We start from the raw sequence: 21,024 nt of genomic DNA, 5'->3' as shown, positions 1-21,024 counted from the left end.
GAAAACAAAATCAATATAAAGAAATACTATCTTTCGGTCTTAAATTTCTAGCTAAACAGCTCAACATAAGCGGGCAGTACAAGAAAAAAATGAAAAAGGGAAATATTAGTGCATTATGATTGGCCATGAGGATGCATAGTTGTCTGGGTCCATTTCATCTGTGGTGCCTTTAAGAAAAGCCTAGTTCTAATATAGTCCATGAAAGTCTTCCAGTTATCTGAGGAGCCAACAGTAGTGAAATTTGCATGGTTGCAGCAGCATACAGTTTAAAGGACGGTGCGCACCAGAGATAGAAAAGTAAACATGAAATAACCCTGTGTTACTTTGTAAGATGCTGGTTAGTATCTTACAAAGACAATATCATGTTCAGGTTTTTAATCAGTGTTTCTCCTTCGGGAAGTAGTGTTTATGCACACAAACACATTTGATTTCAGTTTTTCTCCTTTTAGTCAAATAGTCAGCACCGTAAATGACAGATTCTATTGATCTCAATCATATTTATACAATACGATACACTGGCCTGATATGAAACAGTGATGTAGAGACAGGCATCTGGAAGCAGAAAGGTTCCTAAAAAGTACGGAGTCAAAAAGTAAATTAAGATTGAATGAGTCTTGATTTAATCTAATGAAATAACACGATAAAATGTGTTCTGAATGAATGCTGAACAGATGTTTTATTGCAGCAGATACATTTAAAAAGATAAAAAGGGATAAACACATACATGTATATTTTGCTGTACACAGAAAGTAATATAATCTCTCAAGCATAACATATTTTATAGATGAATTAAGTTCATCCATAAGATCTCTCTCTCAGAGGTCACAGAAACATTATTTTGTTAGATCAATGTGAAAGCTAAACAGTTGACTTTATTTACAACCTTTACAATGCTGTTAAAAGGCTATTGAGAAGCTATTTTTTGTATCATATATAAAATATTTTCTTCATCTATTTGCAGTTACAAAAACAAAACACATCAAAACCCGACATGATGCAGATCCAAGTTTAATGCAAGAAAATAGCTGAATTCTTCAAAAATGGCAAAGGAAAATGTTTTGATACCCACCAGAAGACTATTGTCATTAATTAGTATACCAGGGTTCTTCAGTTTAACTCATCAATTTATAAATGTATTAATATTTGTATTTATTTTTTTGCTATCTAACAGCTTTGTCGTACTAGTACTCTGTCTAAGTCTGAGTCTTAACCTAAAATGGAGAAATGTCTTCTCCAAACATCTTGTTCTTGTGACCATGGTTATTAATATCGAAAAGTTTGGGGCTGTAACTAACTTCCCTGAATGTGATGGCCACAGGACAATGAGCAGATTGAAAATAAGATAAGTTTGAATAGCTGATTTGCTACACAATGAAGGTGAGCTTCATGGAGGAAGATAGACAGATAGAATGGAAAATTCCACTGTTGTGGCAGCAATGTACAGGTACTCAGTATACCATTCAGAATATACCTAACACTAAAAAAATGGGGGAAAAAAATCTGACATACATATTGTTTCAGTGCTTCTGAGAAAATGCTGTTCAGTCAGCAACAACATTTAAATTTATTTTACGATCACTGAGAGAAAAGAAAACAAGGGATGTCCTTATTTTAAAATAAAGTGCAGTCTCAGTTGTGTTTGCAAGGCTGCTTTGGTGCGCCTGGCACTGATTGCCTCAACTCTGTGAAGGACACAATGGAATCTGAACATTATCAGGGCACTGCTGATCTGACAGGATTCAAAACATACATATAAAATCACAGAGAAATGCAACTAAGATGTGTTCATTTGCAGTACAGTAATCCCGCTTAACATCCACACATTCTCCCTTATTCTGCTGCAGCAGCTTATAATATTATATATGTGCTGTGACTTGACTTACAACTACATGATTACATTTTTATCTCTTGGGTTAACTGTCATTACTATTGACATCACTAGAGACTCATGTTTCCCACTGTCATTGAATGCTGCAGAGGCCGGAGCGTTATGCACTCCCATTGAAGTCGAGTTGCTGCATCCACTCAGTAGATGCCAGTACTACTCTGGATTCGGCAGGCTTTCAAGTGAAAGCTGATACGTAAAACCTTGAACATTGAAACCAGCTGAAGAGGGGTTCGAAGTTGCTGGAGAAGAAATTGTGTTTCAAAGTAGTGGATCTATCATGACTGTCAGGGTTCAGGGAACGGCGGGTTGGGACAAACCAGTGCCAAAGAGCCAGGCAAGAGGTAAGTTAGCTGCTGGAGGTGCACTGATAGAGCTGCACACTTATAGGGGCAGTTATGTGAATTGTGTATGCTAATTATTCTACAGGGCACATTGAGAATTAGCGCTTTAACTTTATTGTATATTTAACAACCTGATAGTTAAACTGTAGCCAAGATAACTGTGCAACTAAAATGCATGTAAATATTAACCCTTTTTGTATGAAACAACCTGTTATCCAAACTCTTGTTAACCAGTATCAGTAAGAGTCAAGGATCCCATCATGATATAATGGGAAATGGGCCATTTAAGATCTTAAGCAATTAGCACTTTCTACCAGAATTTACCATTCAAAACTAATTACTTAACCAGGCAGTTTAGTTTGTTTTCCTGGGTGTATGTAGTTGTCTTATACTCACAGTTGCAGTTTAACATAGGAAACCAGTAACATTTCAGCACTGTAGTAGTGAGAAACATGTTCAATAGGCTAACTAAAAGAATGTAAACTCACATATTTTCTTGTCAGTTTACCTTTTCTTCTGTTTTTTTTTTTTTTTTTTTTTTTTTTTTTAAAACAGAACATTTGTGTTATGGAGGCAGATTTAGTTTTTTTCATTTAAATGAACAGTTCTTGTCCCTATGAGTTAATAATAACATACTTTATTTGTAGAAATAAATGTTCTGATTTACTTAGTAATGTTAGATTAATTAAAATAAATGCAAATTTTCTCAGATATATTTAAAATCTGCTTAAAAGTGGGCAAATATGGATATTGTTTCAGCTGCTGCCTTCTTGCAGGTCATGAATTTAACGAGTATGGTCATTTGTTTTAGTCCTGATTAGAGTTCAAGTGATTTCAGCTGTGAAATGCCTGTGTGTATTTAGAAAGTCATTTTGTATGTATTCCCTTCTGAGCTCATTTTCTTTCTGTATGTCAATTCCTTGCTAAAGATTGGAAGGTTTCTTTGTTGGTGCATTCAACATACTCCAGCAAAAGACTTAAATGCAGACCTTTTTTTACAGCAGACGTCTTTATTTTGTCAACCAACAATGACTACTTGCCAATGCTGACTTTGACGAGAGACTGTATATACTGAAACCAATAGTAAAGAAACAGTGGTAAAAAAAAAGTATTCTCTGGTAGGGAAAAGTTTAAGTGGATATTAGAAAAGTCAAATAAAGCCAAGTAAAATAAAAACTTAACTGACCCTTTGCATGTGACGTCATGTTCCACTCGAGTGATATATTGACGTCGTAGCGGACGGCGGAAGTACAGTGGACGTCAAATTTACAACAAGCGGCGCATGATAGTTCAGGACATTTCATGCAAGAGCAGATGTCTCCAAAGCTTTACGTGTACAGTGGCCACACACAATGGTTCCATCCTTCTTCAAAGACAACCATCTTTTCAGCTGGGTTGCAGACAGAGCCTGGCTATGATGGACCTGAAATTATAGATAGTGCAGGCACTGTTTTATTTGACAGTTGTAGCACCACAAAATGATAGCTAGATGGCAAGACTGTGTCGTCGATTTGAGTTTGATGGCATCCTAGGGGAAACAGGTCAAAGTATACACAGCTACCTAGTCCTTTAGGGATTGGTTACGCATTATATAGCGGCTGGCTAATGCATAGCTATAATGCTAGCATTAAAGGTAGGCCTATGTCTTACCTTTGGTGAAATGAAATCTGGGGACATTTACAGCTCGGTTATCAAGATGAAATGAAGAAAATTATGGGACAATTATGGTTTCATTTATTTTGACATATTTATTAATATCTAAACATATTTAAACTGGTCTTTCTGTAATGTCAATAGCACCGCAACTGGCTACCATAATAATTGTAGTCTGCATTGAACAATTTTTTTTTTGCTCATTCATATAACGCTAATATCAGGGACAATTTGGGGGCTTTACCGAGGGAACAGGTCATCCAGAAGGGAGACTGTCCCAGAAATTGGGAATGTCTGGTCACTCTACATTATGAGGTTCATCCCCCTGCTGTTAGCATTCGATAACCGAACCCGTTAAAAAGAACTGATCAGCATCCAGACTTTATATTAGACCAGCACCTGTATGGGGACACTCTGTTTGTGACATAGTGGTATGGCCAAGTTCAGTCCTATGTCACACTATGACTGGACGATTAATCTAATCTGCTATCGCTATCTTCTCTAAATATGCGACATTCTACAATCTCCCTTGAGAGAGGTGCAGCCATTAATAAAGAGGTAGTTTGTTTTCTTTGAAATGGGGCCTATATGAGTTACTTGTCCTGCTTGGTGTTTGGCTCATCCTCAGTTCAGAGCAGTACTGGCACAGAAGTCACAGAATCAACTGATGTGGTCAGCTGTTAAATGCATTCAGTCATCTTAAGAAATAATATCCATGCTTTCTGTCAGACTCTTTAAACAGGGAGCTAAAGCCATTCTCTTCAAATCCACATTGACAAAAACAGTAATTTTACCTCCCAAACCAGTGGAGTTGCATGTCTACTGCTGCCGACACTATTTGGTATTTCATCATGCTAATTCAGATTCAATAAACTATTGTACTGAACCACCAGTATCACAAAGTAACATGCAATCTGTCCCCATTGGAAAAGGCTTTATGACGTAAAGTGGTGATAATATTTTAAATATATTGCAGATTTAAACTGATACTGATGGCTGAAACTATTGGGGACTAGGTAGTCGATGTGGCTCATATAATCCTCCTGTCCTCAAAGAAGCTGGGATACCCCTTTAAAACATCTCTGCCACTGTGTCAGCTCATCCACTATGAAAAAGGTAATTTCTGAGCTGTAAACCTTTCATGACATTTCATCTTGGACCCGTCTAAGATGGGAACAGCCTTTTCAAAATTAAATCAAATTAAACAAAAAAGATCTATGTGTTGACTTTAGAATTAAACTAGAAATGTGCGGTTCGGTTTGACAGCCGTCCAGAGGCTCACAGCTGGAAGTCTAGTTTATTGTTTTTTACTCATTCTGCACTTTACCGTGTAACATGCCTGGAAGTTTGTTTTCTTGTCTGTGGGTGGCAGAGATAATGTTGAGGGACAGGAGAGCTCTGTGGCTGGTACTGGGCATGCTCAGTCTGTCTCTGCTGCTTGTGGTGCTGGGAGCCTACACAACGACCCGAACTGAGAGCCTGACTGTGACTGGCTACACCTCCGGAGTTATTGTAAGTTTCTTATTCGTCCCTCGATAAATCCTTGTTATAATTTATCCAGTGAGATGACAGATTGATATGATTAAAAAAATATTTCTTTAAAGCTACCAGCAGGAAGTTTTATAACAAATCAAAACATCCTCAGCATGCAATTCCCATTAAGAAATAAAAGCTGCAATCCTTTGGTCTTGTTGCAAGATCCAAATGCTTTGCCTCACTGTGTATATAGTACTTCCAGGTAGCCATTAGTTTGACAGCACCCACTGTTGTGGGCAGACTGACTGACAGCTGTACAGGCAGGAGTCCTCTGGAAGTGTTGTCAGAAATCCTAGAATGTGTATCCACCAAAACAGATAATTCTATGATGAGATTTGAACCAGAGTAGACCTACTTTGCAACAGTATGTAACATAAAAACGCTGTACGCTTTCAAACTTGGGCAACAAGAACTGTTTTCATAGCTGACAGTGCTAACAGGCCTTTCATTCTTCATTTGACTGAATTCTCTCTTTGGAACCAAATCAAGTCACAGGTCTCGTGAAAATGAGCCACATTTCTTTATTTCACATAATTTTTATAATATTGTATCCTTTGCAGCTGACCCTCGGATCATTCCTGGGACTTCTGGGACTTCGTCTGGAAGAGAACCGCAAGCAGCTGGTATATATACTTCAGCTATATTTCTTTAACAGACACATACGCAAACATTTTATCAAGCCTGCAAAGACAAGCGCTTGCATCGTCTTATGATTTCACCTCATATTTTCCCATGTGCTCATCTACCACTGACTAACCCTGAGCGAGTAGTTGGCCAATAGAGACCATGTGCCATATTTATCCTGTTTCCTGGAATTATTGAGGGCACTTTGAAGTTAATAAATCTGCACTTGCAGATTCCAGACAGGCAAATAATTTGACTGACAATAGAATAAATGTGTAACAGTGACAATCAGTGTATTTTCTGTTTGTCTTACTAAAACAAAAACAGATGAGTTATGGTGTAAGGAACAAATTAAACATCTATGTACTTGTTGTTGTTGCTAACTGTGTGTTAGTAACAAAGCACGTTTTCTGTTTTATCCTTGTCCACAGCTGTAGCTTCAGTCTTTTAATCTAACCATATACAGTTTAGTAGGTTTTCAGTTTTAAAATACTTGAAGTGTCCCTCAAGGTGTAATTCAAGGCAAACAGTTGTAAACAATTAGACAATTAGTTCACACATTAGAAAGAAAGAAACAATCCTAATGATTGTTTCAAAAGCCAAAGCACACAAATCAGTGCCAGATGCTGATCCAGAAATATCACAACAACCTCGAGGCAACATAAGTCAACAGTCTGCATACAGGGAACCCATCCTTTGGTATACCAAGGCTGTTCATCATTCTCATGACTTCTTGAAAACCAGACTTTCTTCTGTTTAGTTTATGTAAAAAAACAAAAACGTTAGCTGTTCTAGGGATCTTTTTGCTTTCCCAGTCTTCATTGAATTGAAGTTCACACTTGCTTGGATCACTCAAACTCTAGTAGGCAGAGAGAAAGATCAATTAAGATGATGGCCCCAAAAAACACAAATCTGGACACCAGAAAAGACTCTAGAGAGAGGCCAGGAATAGGAGCAGCAGAACATGTGTTTCCCACATATTATCTCTGTCAACAGTGTCCCAGTAAAGAACAAACACACACTCAGCTACGAGGCTGCATTGAATTGTAGTATGACGTATCCAAGTCCTACGCAGTAATTATGAGCATCAGGCAAGGCTCAATGTGTTCAAATATAGCCTTGTAAAATTTAGTTATCATAAAAAAGTTAAATAAAGTAAAAAGACAATTTAGAATTTTGGTCAGTTTACACTCACTTTGGGATGGTTTCCCCTCTTCAAACCAATCAGTCTTTATGATGAATCATCATCCTGTGAAGATTCTCAGTCTAAACCAAAGGCAACTGGATTTGGCTTGAAGTTCTTCTATTTTTTTTCTTCTTCTGATTAGATTAGATAGATACTTTACTTATCCCGAGGGATAATGAAGTTCTGCATTAAATGAGTCCAGTAATCTTTGTTCTGACTTTGTTTTTTGGATTCATGATGAATCTGGTTTCCCTTAGTACCACCCAGTGAAGCAAACATTGCTGTACCTCTGCAACTGTACCTTATTACTGGCCTTAGGAATCATCAATCACAGGCACCTCACATTGGGGCCCACATCGATAGAGCTCAGAGTTCAAACAGCTGACACATCTTAACATCAGTTGTTCAGAGGAGACTGAAACATCAGCTGCATTGAAAATTGTGGCTGTATAGATAATATTTGTTTGCATTAAAATATTTTGCATTTTATGTTGCCATGTCTGCCATGCCAGTTGTTCAGATGACTTTTCAGATAACCTCTGTCTTAAACTACAGTTATTTGGTCACATTATGAAATACAATCTTATGAGTGTCAAAATATGACAGCTGTCACACAAAAGAGCTAATTTACAAGAATCTAACATCTGCTATTCATTGTACTGCTGTTATGTTATTTTAAAAATGCTTCCTCAATAAGAAGTTAATTAGCTCTTCCTCCTTGTATCAGATGTCGTGGCCAGGACAAATTGTTAAGGTTCTGATGGATGTCTCCTGTGCATTACATAGCTTTTCCACGTGTCCACATCTTTTACTCCTACCTAAGGGCTCTAGGCTTAGAGAGTTGATAGACATAAAACAAAGTAAATCACTTTTTCTAGTGTGTATTTTCATATGGGTAATGGGAGTGGAGTAAACAAGTCTGTCTGTTGGCTGTAAATGGACAAGAACAACGGGTCCCTAAGGAGCAACTAGCAGGATTATAATTATTTGTTGTAGTTTTTTGTCTGCAAATAATGGCAGTGCCATTAAACAACACTTTCAGGGCTGTAAGCTTACTTTTTTTGGTGGTAGCGGTGGTGGTAGCAAGTTGAAAATTTTAGTAGCGCAAAGAAAAAAATAGTAGCACACACTGATGGACAATTAACGGGTTTTCCTGCAAAATAATATTGATAATTTGATACTGATAAGAAATTAAAAATTTCAAAATGTAATGTTTTGACATGGGGGTGGCTGTGGCTCAGGAGGTATACCGGGTTGTTCATGAACCGAAAGGTTAGCGGTCCGATCCCTGGTTTGAGTGTGCTGAAGTGTCCTTGAGCAAGACACTGAACCCTCAGTTGCTCCCTGTGCAACTGGCACTGGTGTGTGAATGTGTCTGTGTGCTTGTATGAGTGAATGGGTGGATGTGTCTGTGACCATAAAAGCAATTTGGGAACCTTTGAGTAGGTAGAAAAGCGCTTTATAAAAGCAAGACCAAATATGCAGTGCTCTCAAGTATTAAATTTAGCTTGGCATGACATTTTTTTCCCCCATCTTCTACTACCACTTAATCCTCACTAGGGTCGTGGGGGTTGCTGGAGCCTGTCCCAGCTGTCATTTGGTGAGAGGCGGGGTACACCCTGGGAAGGTCGTCAGCCTATCGCAGGGCTAACACTGAGACAAACAACCATTCGCACTCACACCTAGGGTTAATTTAGAGTCACCAATCAGTCTAACGAGCATGTCTGTAGAGGTGAGAGGAAGCCGGAGTACCCAGAGAAAACCCACCCAGACACAGGGAGAACATGCAAACTCCACCCAGAAAGGCCTGAGCTGGACTTGAACCTGGACCTTCTCGCTGGGAGGCATCAGTGCCAACCAATTCCTTTAAACCAAATAATTAGTTTTATTTATGAAACAAAAAAATTAAAAAAAAAAGACACTAGAAAAAAATGGGTCTTCAACATTTTGCAGACCAGGGACACTCTTCTATATGTGTTATATATTAAATTCAGACTGGTGCTGTTTATAAATATACATTATTATTACTATTATCTTGTATTCAATATTAAGTTAAAATTAAGTTCAAATATTATTATTATTATTATTTTTTCAAATGTGCAGTAGGCTGGCCGTGCAACTGCCATGAACATAAACATACCTAACTGGTGTATGTGTGTGTGTGTATCACTAAGCTGTTTTGGCCTCAGTAGCTGATGAGAAGAGTCAATGTGTAATATTTGTCCTCGAGATTGGCTCAGCAGCACTCTTGTCGCACACTGTAGCCCTGTCTTTCTACGCTGGTATAGATATTAGTAAAATGGATTGAAATCATTTCACACAAAACCTTCAGCCCGGTGTTCATGCTCATCCAAGAAATGTGGAACAAGAAAACAAACTTTAGAAAAGTTCACTGAGCCATAAGCATGAATGAAAGTGATTTAAAACAAAAGATAAACTCAAACTAGTTCTGGTTAATGTCCAAAACTGCAGATCATCATTTTAGCAGAAAACACAAAAGCAGCATTTGGACAGAGCTGGTTGCTTTGATTTAGCACTTATTCTGTGTGCCAGAGATATTTTTTTCTAAAAAATGTCAGAGAAAAAAGGAAACTTGATTTACTGCAAAATATTTTTTTTTCCAGTTTTCCATAATGAAGCAATTTAATCAAGAATACTTTCATATATCCACTGTGAAACTGAAATCAGGGCCTTTAGGGAAATGCTAACCCACAGCAGCCTGCACTGATCAACTGCAACATTAAAGCCACCTGTCTATTATGGTGTACGCCCTTATTGTTCCAACATAACAACTCTGACCTTTTGAGCAATGGACTCTATGAGACCTCTGAAAGTGTCCCGTGGTATCAAGCATCAAGGAGTTAGCAGCAGATCCTTTAAGTCGTGAAAGTTTTAGGCGCAATCTCCATCAATCAGATTAACTTCCACCTCACTCCATATTTCTTGACTAACAGTCAAGTCTACACACTGAACTGTAACTCCTCAGATTACTACTAAACAGGTTTTGAACATATTTTTGAACATTATTAGACTGATCCTGCTCACGGATATGGGACTTGCGACAATGTTCAGAGAGATTGTAACAGGGAGACTGTCAAAGTACCTTTCATGGGAATGCCAGGATCCAATCTCTACCTCAAGGACTGAATGTTCACTTGTTAACATATCCCGCTCTGCCACAACATCAACTGGTGTTGAACAGTGAAGGAAAAGAAAGTTGATTATCTATCACATCAACACCATTTAATGTGAGGGTAATAATATACATTTCTGTCTGGTACTTCTGTCATTTTATGTGGAAATTATTCTACTTGTTTAATTTTTATTTTCCTCTTTTCACCCTCCAGCTGACGGCTGCCATGGTATTCCTGAGCCTCGGGGTCATCACCTCTTTTCTGTGCCTGATTATCGATGGCATCTGTATTGTCTTAAACATGGTGAGTTATCTGCAGGTGCTTGCGTGTACTGTAACACTAGAAATGATTGTGTTGCATGATGAAACACTACAGTATCAATGGACCTTCTTAATATGATCCGGCTGGAGGTTTCTTGGCTTGCATTGTGTTCCATCACTCTGTTGGACACTACACAGTTCTGTCCATGAAAAAAGTTCCCACATACTGTATAATAGCCCAGTCGTTATTAAACAGCTTTGTTTCCTGGCCAGATTAGTAGTTGTGCAATCATGGTGTGCAGAAAAAACTTTAAGAGTGTATCAGTGAAGAAGAATGAAAGGTAGTTAAGTTGTTTTTGGCTCAACGCGCCCAGACTCCCACCTTATACAGAGTAAGATAACAACTACTTTCAATCCCATGTGTAACAGATGCACACTTATGTTATTTCTGATAGTATAGATAGTATACTATAATTGTATACAGTAAAAACTTTTTCTCCCAAAACCTAAAAAAGATTTTGCTTCTTCTTTATACATGTTATGGCTCTCAACACTGGCTGAACTTCAGGAAATTGTTGAGAAACAAAGAAAATATTGACTGTATTTTTATTGGTGCCTGGATTGATTTATACTTCTTCCGGTCTGGTGGGTTCTTCTCGGGTTCCTTTTTAGCTACACTAAATTGACACTCACTGATAATGGTATAGGAAGAGAACTAATGGAATGTCTTGCATATTGAAACTCTGATTACTGAGGCAAGCCTTTGTTGAAATAGCCAAAATATTGTAAATACAGCACATTATAATGTAAATAATGTAGACTTTAATGTGAGATTTTGTCGAAAGTCAAAAATCGTTGTTGGGGATTTCCTTTTTTTGCACTGTATTGTGTTTATAAAGAATTATAAAAAAAACACATGTTTTGATACTTACAGTTTTGTGGGAAAAAATATTGTTAAACTAGTCTTAATTAAGTTCTGCTTTCATTATAGAAGAATTGAGATTGCCTTAAAATAGTTTGTGTCAACATAGAAGTTTGTAGTTCAAGAGGTTATAATACCGTATGATAAATATTATCTGTGAACTGAGTTCAAATGTGTATTTGGCCATCTGGATTAGCTTGTGGGGTATGTTTGTGATTGATAAGATCGATCCAAATTCAGGCAAGAGGGAATAAAAAAGTCACATAACAAATTAGATTTACCAGGAAAGCTGAACAAAAACTGGCACAGAAGCATGAGTAGAGCGATGAACCATGGAGGAAGGAATAACAAAATGCAGGTAACACAAATCAGGGAATTGCATGAGAGGGCAGGAAGCATATCAAAATAAACATAAAACAAGCAAAACAAGAACAAGAACAGATGAGATTTGACACTATTGTTTTTTTTTTTTGGTTTGATATCCAATAAAGGTCAAATTGTGTTGCTCTGGGTGAGACTTTGTGGATAATGTTTTTTCATATATGATCTTTTGCCAGGACGTGCGTCCACTGAAAGCAGGGAGGTGCCAGTACTACAGCAGCGGCAACAGTTACATCTATGAGAATTTCTACGCCTCTGTGAGCAAAGATTAATATTAGGAAAATGTCCTGGGTTCATCTGATCCAAAATGATTAGATTTCTATTTCACCTGCAGTTGTTTTGAACTTTGTGTTGTGTTTGCTCTCTCAGGTGTCATGTTGGAATCTAAAGGAGTCTTGTACCATGACAGTACGAAGTGGGACCTGTTACTGCTGCGACCTGTACGACTGTGCCAAGTGAGACAATGCATCACTACCCAAAAATATAAAGACACATTGTCACAGATGTGACACAGATTATCTTCTAAAAAATCACCAGTTTAGAATCATCTTTTGTCTCATAATTCATTCTGAATAAAGTGGTCTGTTGCTTTGTTCTTCAGTGGAGGCTACCTCAGCAACTACTATGAGTTTGTTGGAGTTCAAAGCTGTGAAGAAGTCTACACTCTGTACATTTTAATTTGGACCCTCGCCAGCTTCAACCTGGTGGCCTTGTTCACTGGAATCCTGACCACAGCAGTACTCGGCAGCCTGAAGAACTCGGTAAGAGACATATAGCTAGACATGTAACTCAGTTTGCATTAAATCTCTCTGGCCTAGCTGTCAGCCAAATGCACATAGATCTCCATTAAAGTCTGGGAGAAAGGACTTTTTTTTTTCTTTCCGTAATAAAATACCATAAAGTAGTAAAAGTAAAAAGAAATGCTTTTTAGTCCAGGAAGAATCCAACCAAAGATTGTTGGAACGTTCCATAACAACAGATAATAGCTAAATGGATATCACAGGGACAAAATCTGTATCTGTTCTCATATGTTTTTGATTTCCATCAACTACATATTGATTCGTGCTGCTTTTCATTTTTAAGGCAACTTTATTCTGCGGTCACAGCAGAATTGGTATGGGTCTATTTTCCCACAAACTATGGTTGCAAGCAGAGGCAGACAAAATAGTTTGACTGCAGAGACCGTGATGTTGGTCTGTATGTTTGACTTTGATTAAAACTTAAGCATCAATACTATGAGAAATGATTGCTGTTATATATAACAGCTGTTATATATGTTCCTCCTTGGATGAATTATAATGGCTTTGTTCATTATTTCATTGTCTCTCTATTGCCATAAAAATACAGTATAAATAATAGTTCAGTTTAATGCCAAATACAATCAGATCCCCACTGTCTCCATCATCTTCACATTCCCTTATTGTGTGCAAATGTTTGCATGGTTAGAGTGTACCTCCTTCCATTGATAGAATAATATTAACAGGACAACCAAAACAGAACTGGCTCATCAAGTCATCTCTGTTGGAACAGACTGGCTCGATCACAGGAACTTTCAGTTGTTGAGATGTGTCTGCATATTTTCCACACGTTGGAAAAACATCGGGTGACTTAATGAGTTTCTAGGAGGGACAAAAACATGGAGGTAGTCAAACAACAAGTTACATACAAAGACGAACAAAGACAGAACGAGTGGTCACGTTTTTCCTATTAAATTCATTGTTCTGTTCTTCTGTCAGATCTGTTGGTCCACAGTGGGCAGAACCATGATGTGTATGGAGAAAATCTCCTTTGATCAATGATCATTTTATTTAGCATCCATGGAAACGGTTAAGGTGGAATCTCAATTTGTGAAGAAATACTATAAAAATAGATGTGAGCAAGTTAGCATGTTAGCTAGGGTGACCAGCCATCCTCTTTTGTCTGGACTCGTCCTCTTTTTGACACCTAAAAATGTCAAACTTTACACCTCAAACTTTACAACATTTTCAAACTCGTCTGGGATTGTGTTCCACTATATCCTCAAACACGTTTACAGTTAAGTTATGGTGCACCTCAGGTGATGTCATGGAGTGATCCAAAAGTCATCAGATGAGATGCGATCAGATTGGGAAATGGCACCACAGCCAGCAGGTTTGCCTAAATACATTACAGATCATTATTAAGCAGCACTGTCACAGAAAACGTGAAAACTATAGGGTAAAGCTGCTAACCCTCCTGACCTGAAGTCATTTTCATTTTGTACAATGTATAAACATGTGGATAGCTTTTATGCAGAGAATTTCCAAAATGCAGTCGCAATGTGGGAGTCATTCTACATATATTGTATCTGGCCCGCGGCGCAATGTAAACCAAGTCCACAGTCCTGTCAGTTAGCGTAATACTTCCATGATCGGCTGATGGGAGTTACTCTAAAAGAACAGTGGAAGCCTGGGGCCCATTACACATCTTTCCAAGATGGTTACACCTTCACAGACCCTTCCTTTGTGTGGGAAGAAACCGATGTGTGGAATATTACTTCATTCAGATTTATAGTGTATCCCCTAATGCTGTTCATCTGTAAAAAGTATAAACAAATACTTAAGCTTGTACTGGCTTTTCTAATTTTAGCCATCAATCACATACAGTATTTGGCTTCCAGGCTCATAGGTGTGTGTTTACCTCTATCAAGTTTGAGTAGACAGAGAAAAGAGTTGAAATGGGAAAACTGAATGTACAGTAGCCTATCCAGTCTATGGATTCAAGCTGTGTCCAGTGAGGACAAAGCATGTTTTGATGTGTTTGCTGTAAACAGTGTTAAATGTCTGAAACTGATTAGGGAGGTGGGTTGGAGGAGAATGAGGTTAAACACATTTTGTTGGGAACACACAGCATGTGACCAGAGATAGTTTCTAATCCCTGTCATAGTTTCTTCAATAACACAAAAAACATCCAGCCACATGATCTGACATTTGGGGGAAAGACAATTATTCTGCTGTAGTGGAGTCTGGGGACATAATTCACCATAGACATAGTCTGCATTTTATACATTGTTATGCCTGTCTATGTGTGAATGAGGGGGTGGTCCCTTTAAGGGTTTGGGGTTTGGAGTTTTGTTGTGAGCAAGTAAAGAGAGAGAAATTGTCTGTGTCTGCTCCACACTTGCCTGCTTTATTTAGGCATGTGTGTGAATGTTAAAGAGTCTCGCATGCTGTGATTAAATGAATGAGACCTCTGCTGCTATGGGCCCTCTCATGCTACACTGAGCACGTCTCCTTTCTCTCACTATTAAAATGTATATTTCTGATCTAAATAATAATAATAACGCATTGGTTTTATATCGCGCTTTTCCATTTTTAGATGCTCAAAGCACTTACAGTTGTATGCATCATTCATTCGCTCACACAGTCACACCCTGGTGTTGGTAAACTACCTGGTAAACGATGATACCACCACCATCATCTTTTACAATCATACACCAGGGAGCATACACCTGGGGGCAAGGTGGGTTAAGTGTCTTGCCCAAGGACACAACGGACAGACTAGGGATAGGGCGGAATCTGTGTGTTTCTGATTTGTGGAGCTGCATGTTTCTGATCTATGGAGCTACATATGGAAGGCACTCCTACCTTAATGTCACTTTTACTGATTTCTGTCTCTCACCTCCTGTTCCCTTGATACTTAATGCATCCTTTCTATCTGTTAACAGTCTCCCATGTATCATGTATCAGCTTGTATACTCTTTGTTTGTTTATGTTTATGTGCTGCATTTATGCTCTATTCCGAAGTATGAATGTATCTGTTTGCTTGAGCTTCCCTCTGCTCCTCCTCTCCTCCCTTCTTTTCTGTCCCACCTCCATCTTTCTGCTGCTGAGGTGGGTTTTGTTGTAGGTGTCCTCCAGTTAAAAGAGGTTTTCTCTTGCCTTGTAGCCTTAGTGTGGGGGATTTCAGGCTCTAGGTTTGGGGAAAAAAGTTAGACTATTTGGATTGTTGTTGACTATATAAATGAAACTGGATTCATTTACAACTCTAGATAGCAGCCTCCAAATCGGAAACTCTACACTGGTGATAGGATTTTTGTTTCTGTTGTGAGGCAGTGTGCAAACATTAACATTAATATTCTTAAATATTTTATGTCATTTTGTGGGAAACTACTTTAATAATCTTTGACAATACAGACATTCTGATGATAAGATGATTTGATGGCAAAGTTGTTCATTAGGACACTGTCCCACACTTAAATTCAGTGATTGATACTTTTAGTGGTGATTTGTTTGAATGAATATGACTGACAACAGATTGATATCAAATTCCGGCGGAGCCCGATTATTATGTGCCTCAGCTCAGTTTTAATTATTATTTTTTTTTTTTAAATGTGAGGCTGATTCTCTACAAGCCCTGCATACTTAGAAAGCTCACTCTTCACTGTGATCTTTGGAGAGCTTGGTGATGCTGCTAGATATTAACTTGATCTGTCCTGAGTGGCCCTAATCTCTGCAAGACATGACTGAACAATAGACCACACAGCTCTTATACTCCTGTCGTTCTTCACTGCATGCTGCCAAGACTATTATTTTCCTTCATATCATCGACAAAAAAAAATACACATTCATTATCTGCAGCAATTTAGGGAGCTGACTCCCTGAACTCTCAGCTCTGGCAGTTATCTATAAATCAGCTGATGGTCTGTTTTCACAGCATGATCGTGTTTAATTTTTCCCTCTAAATTTAAGTAATCATCCCATCCCATTAATCATCCCATACTTAAATTACTGTCAGTAGCTCTCCCACATTTCCCATGACATGTTTTTGTGTAGAGTTCAAATACTCTAAATACATTTTTTGAGCGAGAGAAGATGGTAAAGATATCTGGGAAGCTACTAATTAAATCATGTCAATATATTAGCATTTTTTTCCTCTTCTGGTTGTTTTCCCACCTGGCTGCAGAAGATAACGCACAGAAATTGACCATTGAAACTAATTTATAAGGACGGAGCCTACAAAAATGTTTAGAATTTTTCCTAAAACACACTGCAGACAGGCCACCCACTTGGAGACCAGCACAACAATCAGGTCCATTGTCAGAGAAATGATTTTTAAAGCAAAGAATGCGTGGAAAGTATAGCTGATTGTAGTAATAAAGCAATTTTCTGCAAGTTATTTTTTTTAATTTGAGGTATTTTTGCTGTTTGCTGAAAGAGACATAACAGACATACATACCAACACCTGATGTTCTTAGTGAAGCAGCTGGATATCGGAATGATCTGTGCATCACAAATCACAAACAGATGATGCTGGTTTGCGTTCATTTTTGGCCTCTGCTGTCATTTGAACATCAGCTGTTTGGCCGCAGGCACTTTTGTAATGTTGCTCTTACATTTTGGTATTTGATTTAAAGGCACAGAAAACCTGTTTTCTCCATCAGCGATGAAGTCCAACAGAAACACTGCCACAGTCGAGGAATTAGTTTATTTTGTATGACAATTTTGCACTGCGCTCAGATGGATTTTCCCACCACTCTGGGTTAGTGTTTGGGTGAGGCATTTAGTTGAGATGGTTATGGTTAGGGTAAGGGGCTTGAGAATGCATTATGCCAATGAGTGTTCTCACAAAGATGGTCATACAAGAATGTGTTTGTGCGTGTGTGTATGTATATATATTTTCTTATTAACTGACTGCAAATCCTGTCTCTGCGGTTTTCAGAATAATATTGCGTGTGTGTTTCTTTTTGTTTCTGTCAGAGGAGCAGCAGCCCTGTGGCCGAGCCCTCTGAGAACAAAGCATCTTCCCCTACAGCTCCTCTGCTGATGGACGCCAACATACACAAAGCACACCAGCTCCACCCAGTGAGTGTGCAGCCAACACACTCACACACACACCAGCACAAGATACAATAACAAATGTGTGTGTAAAGTCTTGATTTCTCAGGGCTTGACTTGATTTATCTCACCTCTGCATACAAACAACGCAGCTCTCTCCGTCTCTAGCCTACATCCATATATTCAACTCCTTTACAGTAAGGGCTTTCACTGTGCACCCTCCCCTACACAAACCCTTTGATTTTTGCAATAATCATCTTGTAATTTTTGGAACTTCAGAATTATTGAACTTGTAAACCTGTAACCTGTAAACATAATGTGGCCATGAATCTGTTTTTTGTGTCACAGGTAAAAGTGTACAGAATAGGCTGTAGAAGTCAATGTTTTGAAAAGTACAGACAACAATTAATCCTTGATCCCTAATGGGGAAATTCTTTCTCTGCATTTGACCATTTGACCGATCATTTGGAGCAGTGGGTTGTTGATTGTGTAACGTCAGGGAGCAAACTAGGGCCTCAGGTGTTTGCTCAGAACACCTCAAATAGTCATGCTCCCTAAAAAACATGTTTTTTTTTCTACCTAACCGGTAGGTTGCTTCTTTTTTGTAATTTTTCTGGGTTATTGCCAGGCGGGCATTTTGAGTGAACCATGGAAGTTTGCATGTTCTCCCTGTGTCTGCGTGGGTTCTCTGCGGGTACTGTCCAAAGTCACTGGTGATTCTAAATCAGCCTATGGTATTAGGTTGCAAGCTAGAGTCTGCTCTTGAAGAGGATTTGTAAAGAAGGAAAGGTGAGATAGGTGCAAATAGTTTCAAAATAAAATCTGCACACACAGAAGTTGTGAAAATAAGGCCGCTGAAGGTGACCACCCACATTAGATCAACATGTTGGCTGTGGCATTTCAGTTTTTATCTATGTAATAAACCTGCGTGTTTACCACCAGGAATGATGCCTGTTTCATCAACAATAAACCGTTCTTTACAATCCTCGACAAAGCTGTTGGTCTAAAACAGCAGCTTGGCTAAAACACTGAGGTGCAAATGAAAGCTTGTAAAAAATCTCATAAGTTTGCACTGAGTCAGGAGTTTTAAAATTAAAATCACTGAAAGGTATCAAATAAACCCATGTGTTGTTGTTTGAGGACTGCCAAGGCAATGACTCACTTTTAGCTTGCTTTTTCTAAGTTAGTGTGAGAATAAATTCTTTCTTTGCTTTCTTTTGTCTCTTCTCTCTGATCTGTCCCTGTTATTTAGGGAACATCAACGTTTTTCCCTCCGGCAGAAATGACAGCTGCCTCACAGATATATCCTTCAGCATCGACGCCCCTCACAGAGTTGAGCCCGTCTCCATTCACTCCTCTAACCAGCCTGTCCGCTTGAGCTCCACCAGTTTGCCAGTTTATTAGGTACAATAGTGAAAACCAATTTATGTTCAGTTGATGTTGAAACAGAGTCAGAAAGGTGGTAACTCAACTGGATGATCATTTTTATCCTAGCCCTCTGACTATAACTCCGAACACACAGTAATTTGAAACTAACTTGATATCAGAACATTCATTAAGATTAAGTGCAGGACTGTTCTATTAGAATTCATTCACTTTGACTAGAGTACCTAATGAATTATTATTAATATCAAATGATTACCATTATTATTATTATTCACATGAAGAAGAGAAAGGTATACAAATACTTAACTATTGTTATGTTTTAAACGTTGTTTTAAATGTTGTTGAAGGGGTGTTTTATTGTGTTTTCTTAAAATCCTGATGAGAACTTGGGGGATTTTCCATGCTACTTTTGCTCTTATGCAGTAAGCTTGATTATTTACTGCATTTTGGTCACATACATAAAGTGTAAAATATTTGTTAGTGATAGAAATGACAGTCTACTCCATTGGTCAACTTCATGTGCGTAAGAGGGCTTCTGTAGCTCAAACGTTCACACGCGAGTTAGAATTTCCCATGGGCGTGAATTAGAAGCCTCTCACACAGCTTTGTCCTACACACTTTTCTGTAATAAATATCAGGTTTGTGGAAGGTGTTCCTGTTATATTTATGTTGTATCATCACTGCTTGTGTGTAATTTATGACCCACAAGGCCCCTCTTAACACGTGGTTTACACACATACATGCTTATTTTACCTACTATCGTTTCCCAGAATATATTTTGCATGACAAATGTACGCTGAGTTGAACTTTTCAAACTGTGTTTAACTGCGAACTAACAGTAATTCACTTATTATCATATGTGGCAATGTACTTGTGATAGATGAATCAACAAAAAAAATGCACCGTGCTGCCACTAAACTGAAATTAAAACAATTAATCATCTTTTTTTATACTTTGAACAAATTAATAAATAAATGGTTTAAAAATCTGACTGATCTGGATTCTTAGACATAAGATAAGATAATCCTTTATGTATCCCACAGTGTGGATATTTGCAGTAGTGCAGCAGCATATTGTTTTAAGGACAGTGCATACACAAAAAAGCAACTTCAACATATGTGTTCTACTGGAAGCAGGCTTGGTTGTACAGCCTCCCACCAGCAGGAAGACCTGTGCTGTGTAATTTGAGTGTAATAGAAATAGTGATTTTAGGTTGCAAGTGGTCTTATTTCTTAGTTATTATAATCATAATTGTAACTTTCTAAACAAAGTTGCAATGCGCTGAACAGAGAAAAAAACTCAATCAGAATAGATTATGGGGGTGTAAACAACCTAGTCAATAGGAAATTATGAGCACCTATTAACTATGTAAACAGAGTGGAATAAACACAACATTTATGTGAATGTTTTCAGTTAGATTAGGAAAGGTGCTGTCAACCTTTTGTTATTTTTCCCTCACATGGGGTAAACACAATGTAACTTAACAAGTTTCCATTAGGGACAGTGTTAGTGAAGTGTTGGAGTGAAGCTGTAACCAAAAAGGTCAGCAAAGGTCAGAATTTGGCATAAACAACATGAAAGCATGGATCCATCCTGCCTTGTATCAATGGTTCCGGCTGCTGGTGGTGGTGTGATGGTGTGGGGGATATTTATATTATATCTTGGCACACTTTGGGCCCCTTAGTACAAACTGAACATGGTTTAAATGCCACAGCCTACCTGAGTATTGTTGGTGACCATGTCCGTCCCTTTATGACCACAGTGTACCATCTTCGGACGGCTACTTCCAGCAGATAATGCACCATGTCACAAAGCTCATATCATCTCAAACTGGTTCCTTGAACATGACAATGAGTTTGGGATACTGACAGGAGATTCTCATCATAGATGTGCAGCCGACAAATCTGGAGCAACTGTG

The 21,024-nt window shown here is 38.2% G+C and overlaps 1 protein-coding gene across 2 annotated transcripts; it reads left to right on the top strand.

The window, feature by feature from the left end:
* Positions 1-1,995: 1,995 nt before the first annotated feature.
* Positions 1,996-20,094, top strand: LOC125013462 (transmembrane protein 255B). 2 transcript variants are annotated; one of them, XM_047594168.1, is made up of 10 exons: positions 1,996-2,229; positions 4,859-4,998; positions 5,255-5,394; positions 5,979-6,041; positions 10,576-10,665; positions 12,102-12,182; positions 12,295-12,380; positions 12,527-12,686; positions 17,643-17,747; positions 18,973-20,094. In XM_047594168.1, exons 3-10 carry the CDS (start codon positions 5,260-5,262, stop codon positions 19,096-19,098), a joined length of 846 nt encoding a protein of 281 aa, XP_047450124.1. In that variant the 5' UTR covers positions 1,996-2,229; positions 4,859-4,998; positions 5,255-5,259; the 3' UTR covers positions 19,099-20,094. The 2 variants fall into 2 exon arrangements, with proteins under 2 accessions (XP_047450124.1, XP_047450123.1); XM_047594167.1 differs by lacking the exon at positions 4,859-4,998 and having other exon boundaries at positions 1,997-2,229.
* Positions 20,095-21,024: the final 930 nt, after the last annotated feature.

This window comes from Mugil cephalus, chromosome 9 (genome assembly GCF_022458985.1).
Source record: "Mugil cephalus isolate CIBA_MC_2020 chromosome 9, CIBA_Mcephalus_1.1, whole genome shotgun sequence".
Lineage (NCBI taxonomy): Eukaryota > Metazoa > Chordata > Actinopteri > Mugiliformes > Mugilidae > Mugil > Mugil cephalus.
Note: the sequence above shows the minus strand (reverse complement) of the source record. Positions and strands in the feature narration are given on the sequence as shown.

What these genes read in the sequence shown, in the direction of transcription:
- LOC125013462 (XM_047594167.1), top strand. Translation starts at nt 2,166, where the DNA reads ATGACTGTCAGGGTTCAGGGAACGGCGGGTTGGGACAAACCAGTGCCA. An exon ending in GCTACACCTCCGGAGTTATT is followed by an intron (nt 5,395 to 5,978) that starts GTAAGTTTCTTA and finishes TATCCTTTGCAG; the next exon opens with CTGACCCTCGGATCATTCCT. An exon ending in AAGCACACCAGCTCCACCCA is followed by an intron (nt 17,748 to 18,972) that starts GTGAGTGTGCAG and finishes CCTGTTATTTAG; the next exon opens with GGAACATCAACGTTTTTCCC.